We start from the raw sequence: 16,259 nt of genomic DNA, 5'->3' as shown, positions 1-16,259 counted from the left end.
GCTTCTAACTCAATTACATCTATCCTTAAATAAGGAGACCAATATTGTACACAATACTCCAGATGTGGTCTCACGAGTGCCCTATACAACTGAAACATAACCTCCCTACTTTTGTAATTAATAAAACATTTTGTCAGCTTTCCTAATTTCTTTTTTGTTTATAAATTTAGAGTGCCCAATTCATTTTTTCCAATTAAGGGGCATTTTAGAATGGCCAATTCACACACCCTGCACATCTTTGGGTTGTGGGGGCGAAACCCACGCAAACACGGGGAGAATGTGCAAACTCCACACGGCCAGTAACTCTGAGCCGGGATCGAACCTGGGACCTCGGCGCAGTGAGGCAGCAATGCTAACTCACTGTGCCACCGTGCTGCCCAGCCTTCCTAATTTCCTGCTCTATCTGTATACCAGCCTTTTGTGATTTATGAATTAATAATAATAATCTTTATTGTCAAAAGGAGGCTTGCATTAACACTACAATGAAGTTACTGTGAAAATCCCTAGTCGCCATATTCCAGGGCATGTTCGGGTACATGAAGGGCGAACTCAGAATGTCCAAATTACCTAACAGCACGTCTTTCAGGACTTGTGGCAGTAAACCGGAGCACCCGGAGGAAACCCACGCATACGTGGACACGCAGACCCCTCTGCACCACAGAGCTCTGTAATCTCTCACCATTTAGATAATCAGCTTCTTTTTTTATTTTTTCATGGAAAATGGTCAATTTCACAATTGCCCACATAATACTTCATTTGCCAGATTTCTGCCCACTCACTTAACCTACCTATGTCCTTTCGTAGTGTCTTCATGTGCTGTTCACAGTTTACTTTTCTACCTATATTTTTATCATCAGCAAATTTCACAATCATACATTTAGCCCCTTCATCCAAGCCATTTATATAAATTGTAAAGAGTTGGAAGAGTTGACGCCCAGCATTCATTGCAGTGGCATACTGCTCATCTAGAAAAAGATCCATTTATGCCAACTCTGTTTTCTGTTAGCAAGACAATCTTCAATCCATGCCAATATGTTACTGCCTACACGCATGAGCTTTTATTTTACGCAATAACCTTTGATCTGGCACCTTATCAAAGGCCTTCTGCAAATCTAAGTACAGTATATTCACCGGTTCCTCCTTTTTTACAGCATATATGACTCCTTCAAAGAACTCCAATAAATCGGTTAAACATGATTTCCCGTTCACAAAACCATGTTGACTCTGCGCCATTGCCTTGAATTTTTCTATGTGCCCTGCTATAACATCTTTAATAGTGGCTTCTAATATTTTCTTTATGACAAATGTTAAGCTATCTGGCCTATAGTTTTCTGTATTCTGTGTCCCTCCCATCTGTCTCCCTCCGCATCTTACAATCTAATGGAACTTTCCCCGAATCTAGGGAATTTTGGAAAATTAAAACTAATGCATCAATTATTTCATTAGCCACTTCTTAGATCTTAGGGTCAGCCTGTAGAGCCAACAATTTGCTCAGTACAACTTCCCTGGTGATAGTAATTTTCCTGAGTTCCTCCCTCTCTTCCATTTCCTGATTTACAACTATGTTAGTGGTATTCTCTATAGTGAAGACAGGTGCAAAATACCTATTTAATTCATCCACCATAGCCCTACATTCCATTACCAATTCCCCAGAAGCACTTTTATAGGACCAATGCTCACTTTGTTAACTTTTCTTATTGAAATATCATGAGAAACCTACTGGCCACCTTTATAGTAGTTGATTCGGAAACTAGGGTGCTGAATTTTAATAAAGGGAACTACGAGGATATGAGACGTGAGTTGGCCTTGATAGATTGGAGAGAGTTACTTAAGGATGACAGTGGATAGACAATGGCAAACATTCAAGGAACGCATGGGGGTACTACAGCAACTGTTAATTCCTGTCTGGCACAAAAGCAAAGGGGATAATAGGACCAATCCATGGCTTACAAAGGAAATTAGAAATCATATCCGATCCAAGGAAGAAGCATACAGATTGGCCAAGAAAAATAATAGGTTTGAGGATTGGGAGCAGTTTAGAATTCAGCAAAGAAGGACGAAGGGATTGATTAAGAAGGGGAAAGTACAGTACGAAAGGAAGCTTGCAGGGAACATAAAGACTGACAGCAAGAGTTTCTACATTTATGTGAAGAGAAAGAGATTGGTAAAGAGAAATGTAGGCCACCTGCAGAGAGAAACAGGGGAATGCATAATAAGGGACAAAGAAATGGCTGAGCAATTAAATACATACTTTGGTTCTGACTTCACAAATCAGATCCCAGAAATGTTGAAAGGTTTAGTGAGAGGGAAGAACTGAGGGAGATCAACATTAGTAGATAAATGGTGTTGGGAAAACTGATGGGATTGAAGGCGGATAAATCCTCAGGGCCTGAGAATCTGCATCCCAGAGTGCTTAAGGTGGTGGCTCTGGAAATAGTGGATGCATTGGTGGTCACCTTCTGGGTTTCTATAGACTCTGGAACTGTCCCTGCAGATTGGAGAGTAGCTCACGTCACTCCAATATTCAAAAAGGGAGGTATTGTTGCTCGTTCTGGGTGAGTGTGCTTTACACTCAAATGGCTCTGTTTTATTCCTTGGCTCTAGAGTCGCCAGGTATCCTTATGATACCACCACAAGATTCAAGTTCAGACCAATGACTCAATACACCAGTTAGTAAGTTCAAACAAGACATGTTTATTATTACAGTTATTTACTACTCGTGCATATAACACTAAAAGACTAGGCTATTCCTACCACTAACAGGCCAATACTTATCTGGAATAAGAGAACTGCCGGATCAGGGAACAATGGCCTCTTGCTTTGTCCTGGATCCGCAGGCTTCCAGTTGGTGTGGACTAAAGGGGTCAGGAGTGTCTACGCTCGTAGCGTGTGTTATATGACACTTACTTGATGGCGGCTGCTGACCAGGCCTCTCCTTCTCAAGGTCTTCTGCTGCAAAGGTGTTCTGCTGGGAGGGCCGGCTGGTCAAGAAGAAAGAATCAGTCCTGGGACCTGACTTTTATAGGTCCCAGAGGCTTCGCGCCCTTCTGGGCGGACCCTCTATAAACTTGCAATCGATTGGGTCTCTTCCCAATCGATTGATTTGAATTTCCCCAATAACAGGGCTGTTCCTCGATCACTGGGCGGTTCTTTCCACCTTATTTGTGTCTTTTGTTTCAGACTCCACTGGCGCCGGGATGTCTGACCTTCTATAGAATGTTTCAATCTCTTCTAATTGTTGTGTCCATAGTGGGAATCATCGGGAATCGCTCACTTAATATGCGCAGCTCGTTAGTTACAATGCTGTCTGGTTTCTTTAGCAGCTAGAATACACAGGGGATTCTGAAAACTGCTTATCTCTTTACAACTGTCCATTCTTCCATTTTGTGTGAGGAAGTGGCCAACCCAGGTGGCTACAGTAGAGAGTAAGCAGGGAATTATAGACCAGTAAGCCTAACATCGGTAGTGGGGAAAATGCTTGAATCCATTATCAAGGACTTTACAGCGGAACATTTAGAAAGCAGTGGCATGATTAGTCAGAGTCAGCATGGATTTATGAAGGGTAAATCATGCTCGACAAATCTGTTGGAATTCTTTGAAGAGGTAACCAGTACACTCGACAAGGGGGACCAGTCGATGTGGTATATTTGGACTTTCAGAAGGCGTTTGACAAAGTCCCGCATAAGAGATTATTGTGCAAAATTAAAGCGCATGGGATTAGGGGAAATTATTGAGGTGGATAGAAAACTGGCTGGCAGAGAGCAAACAAAGAGTAGGGATTAATGGGCCCTTTTAAAATTGGCAGGCAGTGACTAGTGGGGGGACCACAGGGATCGGTGCTGGGACCCCAGCCATTCACAATATATATTAATGATTTGGATGAGGGAACAAAATGTAACATCTCAAAGTTTGCAGATGATACCAAATTAGGTGGGAGGATGCAGGGATCCTACAGCAAGATCTGGACAGGTTGGGCGAGTGGGCAAACCAATGGCAGATGCAGTATAATTTGGTTAAGTGTGAGGTTATTCATTTTAGAAGCAAAAACGGGAAGGCAGATTACTACGTGAATGGTTGTAAATTGGGAGAGGGGAGTGTGCATCATTCACTGAAGGTAAGCATGCAGGTGCAGCAGGCAATTTTAAAAAAGGCTTATGGTATGTTGGCCTTCATTGTAAGAGTTTTCGAGTATAGAAGCAGGGATGGGTTGCTGCAATTGTACAGTGCCTTGTTGAGGCCACACTTGGAGTATTGTGTGCCGTTTTGGTCTCCTTCTCTGAGGAAGGATGTTCTTGCTTTCGAGGGAGTGCAGCAAAGATTTACCGGACTGATTCCAGGGATGGCGGGACTGTCATATGAGGAGAGATTGACTAGGTTGGGTTCTCGCAAGAGTTCAGAAGAATGAGGGGGGATCTCATCGAGATTTATAAAATTCTAACAGGGCTCGACAAGGTAGATGCAGGGAAGATGTTACCAATGATAGGTTTGTCCAGAACCAGGGGTCACAGCCTGAGGATTCAGGGTAAACCATTTCGGACAGAGTTAAGGAGACACTTCTTCACACAGAGTGGTGAGCCTGTGGAATTCATTACCACAGGAAGTAGTTGATGCTAAAATTTTGAATATATTCAAGAGGCGGCTGGATATAGCTCATGGGGAGAATGGATCAAAGGCTACAGGGAGAAAGCAGGATTTGGCTGTTGAGTTGGATGATCACCATGATTGTGATGAATGGCGGAGCAGGCTCGATGGGCCAAAAGGCCTCCTCCTTGCTCCAATCTTCTATGTATCTATATATCTATGTATGTTACTGGCTAGCTTTTCCTTGTACTGTAGCTTTTTTCCTCCTTGCCAATCTTTTTGTCATTCTTTGATGTTCTTTATATTCTTTCTAATTTTCTGATCTGCCACTGGTCTTTGCACAAATATATGCTTTTTCTTTAAGTTTAATACTGTCTTTAGCTCTTTAGTTTACCCCCGTGTGGAAGGTTGGAATTTTTCTTTCTCATTGGAGTGTGTCTATTCTGTATATTCCGAAATATTCCTTTTAAATGTCTGGCACTGAACTTTAGTTGATCTATCACTTTACCACTTTGGCTAGCTCCACTTTTTTCAGTTTAAAATAATAGTTTTGGATGCACACTCCTTTCTCTCAAACAGAATGCAAGATTCCTATGATCGCTCGTACCTAGGGGGCCTTTACCATCAGGTTATCAATGAATCATATTTATTTGCACAATACAGGTCTAGTATAGCCTACCTTCTGGTCGGCTCCAGAACATGCGGTCCCAGGAAACTATCTTGAAAACATTCTATTGACTTATCTATTCTAGGCAGTATGGTGGCGCAGTGGTTAGAACTGCTGCCTCAGGGCAGCACGGTGGCCTAGTGGTTAGAACAACCGCCTCACGGCGCTGAGGTCCCAGGTTCGATCCCGGCTCTGGGTCACTGTCCATGTGGAGTTTGCATATTCTCCCTGTGTCTGCGTGGGTTTCGCCCCCACAACCCAAAAATGTGCAGAGAAGGTGGATTGGCCACGCTAAATTGTCCCTTAATTGGAAAAAATAATTGGGTAAACTAAAATTATAAAAAAAAAAGAACTGCTGCCTCACAGTGCTGAGGTCCCAGGTTCGATCCCAGTCACTGTCCATGTGGAGTTTGCACATTCTCCCCTTGTTTGCGTGGATTTCACCCCCACAACCCAAATATGTGCAGAGTAGGTGGCCTAGCATCACAATGGCACTGAAATTCATATGCCACAAACTCATTTGTGTGAAAGGCAGAACACCTTTTCGGCTTGATGGCAGCATTTTGTTATTGGTGAACACCACTTGTGTTGCTCCTGTATAATAGCAACGTAAAATGGCTAGCTTCACTTGTTGCTCAAATTTATGAGATACCTTGCCCTTCCAGGAAGTATCTCAAATAACTTCAAAGATTTCTGTTGTGGTATGTACTCTGGGATAACACAGGCTGCAACTCGATGCAGCTTTGACCAAAAGATACTCCAGACTTTGAAGTAAGTTCAATGTGATTTATTGAACCATTAGCACAGTTCTCTATGAGTTTGACTCTCCTGCTAATCTTACTATAGTAACTCAGTCTAACTAACCAGTCTGCTCTAAGCCACGTGGTGGGTGTGATGCTTCTGATCTGCCCCTATCCTATTCTCTAAGTGTCGCCTGTTGAAAGAGACAGAGCATGTGTGCCCTGTCCTTGTATATGGGTTGTGTAATGCCCCCTCGTGGTAGTGTCTCCTCTGGGTGTCTTGACTGCCCATTGGTCGTGTCCTATTCTATGTGTTCATTAGCTGTATGTCTGCATGTCATGATGTCTCTGGTGCTCCCTCTAGCAGGACGCCCAACTGGGCTGTCGGAAAACCCACTATGGCCAGTGGGGTGGGCACGGAGCACTGCGACCAGTTTGCCACCCGGATTGAATCCTGATTTTTACCCTACCACAAGATTATCCGCTGGATCAGGATTCCCGGCCACACTATCCAAAATTAAATGTGATTCCGCAATTGGACATTTGCTGAGCAATGCTGTGTGTTCTCAGAAATACACTAACAACCATTTAAGATTGTCAGTTAGGCTTGCATTGTTGCACACTTGACACATACTAGAAGCTACAAACGTGAATATACAGCGCCTTGTTCTTTGCAAGAAAGAACATGTTCACATTGCATCTGTTTCAACTGAAAAAAATAGGTGACGGCAATGCTCTGGTTTATGGACAATATTATGGCGCCGGAATGTGGCGACTAGGGGCTTTTCACAATAACTTCATTTAAAGCTTACTTGTGACAATAAGTAATTTTCATTTGATTTCACAATAGCTTGACCAATCAGAGTCAACCTTCCTGGTTTTAATTCAAAGCTTGGCAGTTAACTGTTGGTCACTAGTTAACTAGTGCATTCTCCATAGCATCACTTCTATCAATCTGATTTAATTTGCCTACCAATCAGCACTCTTCTAATTAAGTATAAATGGTTTTACCTTTGCACTTGGTATTCTTGTGGTTGTCCAGTTGAGTGCCAGTTGAAAAGCTTTGACGTGTCTCTTTTTTCAGTGATACTGAAGTCCTGTACTACCCCCAAACGATAAAAAGAAAATCCTAACTTTTTTGGTGGTTTAATTGTGTGAATTGGATGAAAGGCAACATTTTAGCATATATCCATCCCTTTCTTAGGTTGCTACTTTGGTCCATCAGCTCCATTGTTACATCATAAGAGTTGCAACTGTTGAGCTGACATCCCAGGTCCCAGCCTTTATATGGTATAAGTATTAAATGGGATTCACTATGCCATTTAAAAAGGCAATCAATTGTATTATAGATTGATTGCTGATCTCTTGGAGGTTGATTGTTAATAAGAAAACAGCAGTGACACAAAGGAACACGTCAGGATGAAAATGTCTTCCTTTGGCCAGAGCAGTCCACTGTCCCCTCACTCCTGCCAGTATGCTAGGTAAGGTGGCAACATTGCAATGAGCACTAGGTTGTGCAGGTGCCCAACCCATTTGTACAAATTACGGACTTGCAATGTCCTTACTGGGGCAGACTGACAGGCAGATGTCCTGCCATGCTGCAAATCTGAGGTGCAATAGCCCAACTAAAATTTCTAGTCCCATATTCCCCTGCGACGTCTCTACCAGTTTCAGCTCTTGCTGTTTTTAAATTGGCCATGTAGTTTTCAGAAATGGTATCTTCCCAGAATATAAATGTAATTAACTTTTGTATAAATTAGAACACAATGAAAATATCACCAAATTATTTAATGTGTATGAAAATTCATATTACATTTAGATACGTTTTTAAAAACAAGTTAACTATTTTGAGCTGAGGGATTCATGTAGATATTTCCTATTAAAGGAAATCATTCTTATTGCAATTATATACATCAATACTTGCTATCAAGTTAGAAAAAAAATCTGATTATGAGCTATTGAATAACAAAATGACTTCCCTTGTCCACTACAGATCCTTTGTATTCGGTAGCCAGTGAGAAGGATCATGCTAAGATGTCCATGAAGGCATTCACATCGGTTAACAGAATAGTGAGTATTCACAAATGTATTTTATCTATATGATGCAATCTAAAAATAAATGATTCCTTCAACCCATTCTAGTGAATAATGTATTGTTTTTTTTGTGAACTTTGTAAAGGTCCTTCCTGTTCCGGTTTAATCCCTCATTTACCCTTTTATTTTTGCTGTTACATTTTTGATCCATGGATGTTTAATGGACCTGTGACTTTAAGGCAAAGCAGCCTGTCACCAGCCTGTGCCTTTAATTCAAATAGAAGGACCCAGAAGGCTGTGCTGTTTTAAGTTGGTGAGTGTAGGGTGGCTGACATCAGTGTTGACTCAGCTTGATTAATTTGGCTGGTTGGCATTTAATTGGCCCAGAAATGCTGTGCTCTGTCTGGTAACAGGTGGTGATTGGATATTATCCCTCTGGAATGTTTTTACAGAGCCTCAAGGTTCCATTTTGGATTCACTTTTAATTCTGTCAGCAGAGGTGAAAGATCCAGCTAAATCCTTTCCAGAGGCTAAGCCTCTTCAAAAAAGATCCAGCTAGCACACACACACACACACCCTCTCTCTCTCTCCAATAAGCCTGTGGGTGTTGGATTCCTAAACGCAGGGCACAAACTGAGAGCAAAGTCTGATGAAAAAGGGACTCTGTCTCTCCAGGGTCATTGTGAGTACAGGCTGGAAAACAAGGACTGTGATACACAAGCTTACTGTGGAGAAAGCCTGCAAGGACCCATCAGCTGAAGCAAGGACTTTTTTTTTCCTCTTTCGTTTACATTTCTTACCCCTTTTTCATCCCCTCTGTGTTTGTCTGTCTGTCGTGTGTGTGTGTGTGTGTGTGTAGAGGGTGGGGTGGGGGGTGGGGTGGGGTGGGGGGGGGGTGGAAAGTTAAAGCAGGATTAGGTACTTATTAATATTTAACCATTATTTCTGTTATAAATAAACAGTAATTGTAGTTCAAGTTACAAACTGGGTGACTGCAATTATAGGGCAGCTAACGACCAGAGACATCGGAAATGTTCATGAGAATTATTGGTTAATTCACTTGTGTTGTGACTCCGGGGCACATGGAGCTGGAATTGACTGTGCACTTGCCCAGGGTGGCTCAACAATTTATTATTGAAATGTATAGAAATTCATAGACTACTATGCTTGGCAAATATATTATTCACTAGGATCTTCGGTTGTTATAATTTTTCCTGGAAATTGTATTCAAGCTTTATTTTCTCGTGAATTCCCAGGTTTCTTCAGATAGCATCTGATGATGTTTTGAGATGCTTCAGTTTTTAAATCTTTTTATTCTCCTCATTTTCAAAATTTTCATCAAATAAACATCAAAAGATAACAAATAAAAACAAATGCAATACCAATCCCCCAAACAGCATCCAATTCAATATACAGACCAAAACATCACCTGTACAACACTCCAAGTAAAAAAGAAAATTAACAGTCAATCAGTAAACAGTATACTCAAGAACAAGAATAACCCAATTCTTCCCCCCCCACCTAATGTTCTATGGCAACCAATTCTCGAAAGTGCATCATTAACAGTCCCCATGAATTGTAGAAACCTTCCATCATCTCCCTCAGCTCAAACGTCACCTTGAGAGTCAGAAATTCCAGTAGATCCCCCCCCCCTCCGCCACGTCGAGGCACAGGGCGGAGAAGCTGACCTCCGCCCCAACAGGACCCTCCAGGCAATCAGCGAGACAAAGGCTAAAACATCTGCCCCCGCACCCGACTGCAGCCTGGGCTGGTCCTGTAGCCCGAAAATGGCCGAATCCACTTTCACCCTCCCCACCAAGCTAGTAAACTTGTACCTACGGATCTACCCACCTGCACCCCCAAATACCTGAAGTGGGTTGCTGCCCTGTGAAATGTTAGCCCCCCCACCCCTGCCCCTACTCCCGCCGGCCACAAAGTATTCACTCTTTTCACGTTTAATTTACATCCTGAAAAAGATGCAAAACTTTGGTGAAGTTCCATTATGTTACCCATCGGTTCTGATATAAAACAATAAATCGTCTGCGCAAACATACACCCTGGGCTGAATTCTCTGTTTTTGTCCCAATGCCGTCGTAAAAACAGTGGCCTTTCACGCCAGAAAAACTGGCGTGAAAAGGCCCTGCAGGGGCAAGCAGGGACCAGGTGTGAAATTAGCAGCTTTAGCTGCAGATACGGGCCCCGCACATCAGGCTGCACGTGCGCACGACACCAGCCTCCAGCGGGCGTGCTGTGTTCCATGGCAGACTCAGACCGCGGAGTTGGACCTCCCAAAGCCCCAGGAGCAACACGGTAGCAAAGTGGTTAGCACAGTTGCTTCACAGCTCCAGGGTCCCAGGTTCGATTCCCGGCTTGGGCCGCTGTCTGTGTGGAGTCTGCACATTCTCCCCGTGTTTGCGTGGGTTTTCTCCGGGTGTTCTGGTTTCCACCACAGTCCAAAGATGTGCAGGTTAGGTGGATTGGCCATGCTAAATTGCCCTTGGTGTTCAAAAAGTTTGGTTGGGGTTATTGGGTTACGGGGATGGTGTGGGCTTGGGTAGGGTATTCTTTCCAAGGGCCGGTGCAGACTCGAAGGGCTGAATGGTCTTCTTCTGCACTGTAAATGCTATGCATATATGTAAATAGTACACCCAAATGGCCGCGCGCCCAACCCTGACCGCTCGCCCACAAATTGCCCCGACCCGTGTGAGGCCCCCCTGCCCTCCGATCGGCCCGCCCCGACCATGGCGGCCGCGGACTGAGTCCGCAGCCGACAGGTGAGTATCCCGAACGGCTACACCATGAGTGGTCCACACCGTAGGGGCTCTGGCTGGTTGGGTGCAGAGATTGGCGGGGTGGGCTTCCAGCAATGGCCGCAGGAAGGTGATACGCGGCATCGAGTTCGCTGCTTTTTTGGGCCGGGCGAATCGGGGAACCACCGCAGGTCCTGATTCGTGCGCAGAAATGGATTCTCCGCCCCGGCGCTGAAAGCAATTACAGCATCTGGGTGCAGAGAATCCAGCCCCCTATATTCCACTGTACCTTCACGTCAACATTCAGTAGTGATATAGATCTGTACAACCCACACTCTGTCGGGTCCTTATCCTTTTTTAACAACAAGGAGATTGAGGCTTGCCCCAATGTTTGTGGTAGCACCCCCTTCCCCCTTACCGCCTCAAACATTCCTGCCATCAGCCGTACCAATTTGTCCTTAAATCTTTTGTAATTTTGTAATCTGTCCTGTCCAACCTTGGCTCTTTACCAAATTCCAATCCCATCCCACTATTAGTTTGTGAGAATCCAAGTTCTGAATGGCCCCAAACACCTTCCTCACATCATCCCAGTTAGGGCCATACACATGTGCCAATGCCACCGACCTCCCCTCTAATGCCCCTGTTACTATCACATATTTACCCTATTGATCCGCTGCCACCTTCCCCATCTGGAACCTCACTTTCTTACCTGGGTGAGGTATTTTCCACTGCCATCCATGCCCTGCTGTTGAACCCCAAATGAAATACTTGATTTGCCCAGACCTTCCTGAGCCTCACCTGATCTTTCACCCTCAGATGTGTCTCCTGTAGGATGACAACTTCGACCTTTTTAAGCTTTTTAGGTGTGCAAACACCCTTGACCTCTTTACTAGCCCTCCCAAACCCCTCTCATTCCACGGAACTATCCTGACCAAGTGTCTCTCACACCCTGCCCCTCCTATCTGCCATCATCATAACTCCAGGCCCTGCCCCCTGGGCCTGGCCTGCCCCGTCCCATTGTTCCCATCAAACTCCTCCCTCCACCTCCCAGAGTCACACACACACACACACCCCCCCCCCCCCCCCCCCCCCACTTCCTCTCGAAAACACCACCCAGTATCGGTCCCCTCCCCCCACGTTTTGCATCATCTTGGTACATCGAAACCTATTCGACCAGGCTCCAATGGCCGTAGTCCCCTCCCCTCTCTCCACACTCCCATTCACTGGCCCCAGTCCCTCTGCCTTCACAAACACCTCCACCATTTCCATCGTCTCAAAATAAAGGTCTTTGGAGTTGAAACTCACTCTCAACTTAGCTGGATCTTAACTCCGCCGAAGGACGCCCGCCTCCTCGCCAACTCCACAGTAAAGTCCTGGTAAATACATAGACCAGCTCCAGCCCACTGCACCTCCCGCTTCTGCTTTGCCCAACTCAGGACCTTTTCCTTCACGTGGTACCTGTGGAAACAAATAATCACCACTCTTGGCGGCTCATTCCCTTTTGGTTTGGGCCTCAACGACTGATGAGCCCAATCCAGTTCGAACCGAGAGAGATCTTCCCTCTTCCCCCAACAACTCTGCTAACATCTTGACAAAGTATTCAGTCGTCCTCGGGCCCTTCACCCCTTCAGACAGGCCCACGTTCCTCAGATTTTGCCGCCGAGATCTGTTTTCCTTGGCTCGCAGACCTTTGTTGGTCTCGACCACCGTCTGCAGCTCCTCACCATCGTGGTGAGCTGATCGCTGTTTTGTGACAAGTTCTCCTCCACTCCCTTCAGTTTCTCACCCTGCTTCTGCACCTCAGCCGATGTCTTCGACACTGCTGCCTTAATCGGGGAAATGGTCTCTTCCACCAGCACCTTTAATGCTGCCATCATCTCCTTCCTCGTCACCTCTATGTGCTTTGCAAACTGTTTCTTGAATTCCAAAGACATCACCTCAGTCATCTTTTCTGCCATGAGCAGTGCAGCCCCACCCAGCGACCCAGCCTCCACCACCTTTCCAGTTGCCAAGCTGACCCTTTCGCTCAACGGCAAACCTTCACTCGCCCCCTTCTTCACAGCGGCTTTCTTTTGGTTTTTGTGACATCCTCTCCTTTCTTATGTCTTCCAGCATTTATTTTTGAAAAATTGCCCTAGGGACTGGGCATTAAATTCTAAAACATCAAGCCTCGAGCAGGAGCCACTCAACATGTGACTTCCTCCTACATGCCACCACTGGAAGTTGAGATGCTTCATAAATGCATACAACAATAATTGAGACAGCTGCCTATATTCTATTTCCCCTTCCACATGGCAAATCCTTTTGGTTCTCTTGGACACTGCTCTTGATTTTCTTTAAGAAAACTGCTCATTTATCGATGGCACAGGTCAGGCTGGCAAGTAAAATGAGGTGAAATACTGTCTTTAAAAATGTCCACCAGAGTTTTCTTCGCATGACCTGCTCTGATTCTGATGTGTGCTAGATGAGCCACAACTGCAATTGAATGAAGTGGGCAGAGGCATGGTCAAGTTGTCTCTTATTACTCTGCCTTTCTGCCCATTTGCTGTACCTAAAAACTAGAGCAACTGTAAAGATTACTCACAAGCAGGAAGAGATCAAGAAGGTGACAGGTCCGAAGTTGATTTTATTTGGGCTTTATTCTCTTGAAACTACAGGATTTGAACATTTGTAGGAATTATGTAGAAATTGCTAAGAATTTAAAGGATACTCATCATAATTAAATAATGAATTTATCTCTGCGGCTACCTTTGTTCCTGACTTTTAAAGAGAGGAGGTTTAACATGGTGGAGGAAAGGATCAATGCTGGGAGAACACAGCACAATCAACACCCAACCTATAGGAATTTGTATCACAGAGGACCATTCATATAGGGAGTGTCTGAAGTTTGTATATTCAGCCTGACACCATCGAACCATGTGCCAGCCCTTCGAACCTCACCTGCAACCTCTTTCAATTAGGGAATCTCACTACTTTGACTGTCGTTTTGACAGTACCTTTGTGCATCCAGATGCTTCAGAGTGATTTCTGGTAGCATTATCACATCAGTCAATTAATGATTCAGTGTTCCTTCAGACAGGCCAAGGATGTGTTTTTCACTTTGCTGAGTTGATTCCTACTGGAATAACGAATGTTCCACATGTCCCACAAAAAGGATCAATTTTTCTCCCCTTGTGGAATCTCCAATGCACTACATCACTTCAACAATTTCCAGTTTCCTGGCCCTAACCATTTTCTCTTCACTATGGACTGTCAACTCCTCTACACCTCCATCCCCCACCAAATGGCCTTTTAGCTCTTTGCTTCTTCCTCAAACAGACACCCAACCAGTCTCCATCCTCCACCACCCTGTTCTACCTGGTTAAGCTTCTTCTCCTTCAACTCCACCCATTTCCGCCAAATAAAAGGCTTGGCTCTGGTTATCCTATGCCTGGCCTTTTGTCGACCCCCTTCCCTCATCTCTTTTTCCAGTACATTGATGATTCTATCAGTGCTGCCTCCTGTCCTTACCATGAACTGGAAAATATCAATGACTTTGTTTCCAATATCAACCCTTCTCTCACCTTCACCTAGCCCATCCTTGACTCTTCCCTTACTTTAATCTCTCCTGCCCTCCATCCTATCACAGACCTTCTGTTCTGTTCTCCTGCCCCCTCCATCCTTCTACCTGGCTTAAAACCTATTACTTTTCTATCTTCAGTTCTGATGAAAGGTCATCAATCTGAATGTTAACTCTTAGTCTCCACAGATGCTACTTCATCTGCTCTGCATTTCCAGCATATTCTGTTCTTATTTCAGATTTCCAGTGTCTACAGTATTTTGCTTTTGTAATAGTGACCAATTCAGCCAAGTTTTGGACTCTGCCAGGATCATTGTAGAACTGTCAGTTGGAATTCTCAAGTCCTGTTTTCAGTGCCTGGACAGCTCAGAGGAAGCCTTGGAATATAATCCAGCATTTTAATGATGTGTTGCATACAGCAAAATGTGGTCATTTCTAAATGATTGAAAATTTTATGCACAGAAAATGAAGACGGTAAAGATGTTGCAGAACAATCTCCTCCTCACGGCACTGAACCCCTGGAAAGAGAAGATGTAGACGATTACAACCTGTTGTCAGAAGCATATGATGTCTGGCAAAAGATCAGAAATAACTTGTTCAAATAAAAAGAGTACCCTCCATTTGAGTGACACATTAAAATCCTTCACAATTCCTTATGTTTCTGTCCGATAACTGTTCAGCCAATCTGTAATGCTTTCAAAATCTTCAATGGGAGAGTATTTCAAAACATTAATCACCATATTTAAGATCTCCTTTGATGAAATACCCAAATACGTTGAATTGTCAGAAATGTATCTGCTAACTACCATTTGTCACTTCATTGTGCCATACTGCGACTTGTTCACCCCTTGTGCCAAACTCATTTTTCACATTTTAACCTAGTTTATTACTTTGAGAAGGTTATTTCCATAATTTGCACTGTATGAAAGGACACTGATCTACTGCCAGCACATATGATCAATGTTTTAAAGAGTGGACCTGGAGATATTTTCTTCCTTGGGCTTTGCAACCACAAGAAGATTTTTTAATCAACATTCTCCCAGCATCTCTTGCTCACTGTTGCTCTGTGATTCACTTTGTGATACCCTATTTGACTCAGCAGTACCTTCATTCCAAGTGGCTTGGTACTTGGGTAAGAAAGATGCCATGATGGTATGAGTGAATCAGTTAGTTGAAGAGCCCTCTAGAGATGCCCAGCTGCTTTGTAATGCTATTTTCTGCAAGAGGTCAGCAACTGTGAGGGACATAAAGGACATTACATTTACAAAGATCCTTTCTGATTTGTGAATCCACTGGTTGGAGTCATACCTAGCGCAAAGGACATGGTTGTGGTTGTTGGCGGCCCATAATTTCAGTCCCAGGACATGACTGTAGGAGTCCCATGAGTGTCCTAGACCCAACCATCTTCAGCTGCATCATCAATGACCTTGGATTTCCCATGTGCGAGAGTCACATTCTTTGGTCACTATAGTTCTCCCAGGTCTGCATTTACATCCGCCATTACTTTTCATGTTCAGGTGCAACTACACTCTCTCCCTCTCCCTCTGTCTCTCTATAAATTTTGAATTGTGCTTGTGGCCATTATCTTTATCTATCGTCGACTGACATGATTTCCCTCCCTCCCAGGATGGATACTCAGCCAAAAGTGAAACTTGCTGAAATCTGGCCTTGCACATTCAATTAGATCCATCCAAGGAAAGGATGATTTAGTACCAGTGGAAACACATCAAAAACTTTGTACTGCCGTTTTACTGACAGTGTCTAGAATCTTCTCACTGTTTTGCCATATTGCTGGTATCCACTATTTATTGAATATCTTTTTCACTGTGTTAATGCGTGCTCTCTTTAATTGGTCAAGCGGGAAGCTATTGCTTTTTCTTCCACTTAAACACATGTAATATATCTGTTTTGTATGCTAATGTCCATTC

The 16,259-nt window shown here is 44.0% G+C and overlaps 1 protein-coding gene across 6 annotated transcripts in view; it reads left to right on the top strand.

Moving 5' to 3' along the window:
• cfap91 (cilia and flagella associated protein 91) overlaps nucleotides 1-16,259 on the top strand; it is a 157,560-nt gene that overhangs the window by 8,652 nt on the left and 132,649 nt on the right. For 4 of the 6 annotated variants that reach the window (XM_038801921.1, XM_038801919.1, XM_038801917.1 and 1 more), the window contains exon 2: nucleotides 7,982-8,058. In XM_038801921.1, coding sequence (XP_038657849.1) covers nucleotides 7,982-8,058 — 77 coding nt within the window. Of the gene's footprint in view, nucleotides 1-5,833; nucleotides 6,020-7,343; nucleotides 7,470-7,981; nucleotides 8,059-16,259 lie in introns of those variants that run through there. The other 2 variants (XM_038801923.1, XM_038801922.1) reach the window with 2 other exon arrangements.

The sequence above is a fragment of the Scyliorhinus canicula genome, chromosome 7 (assembly GCF_902713615.1).
Source record: "Scyliorhinus canicula chromosome 7, sScyCan1.1, whole genome shotgun sequence".
NCBI classification, from domain to species: domain Eukaryota; kingdom Metazoa; phylum Chordata; class Chondrichthyes; order Carcharhiniformes; family Scyliorhinidae; genus Scyliorhinus; species Scyliorhinus canicula.
Note: the sequence above shows the minus strand (reverse complement) of the source record. Positions and strands in the feature narration are given on the sequence as shown.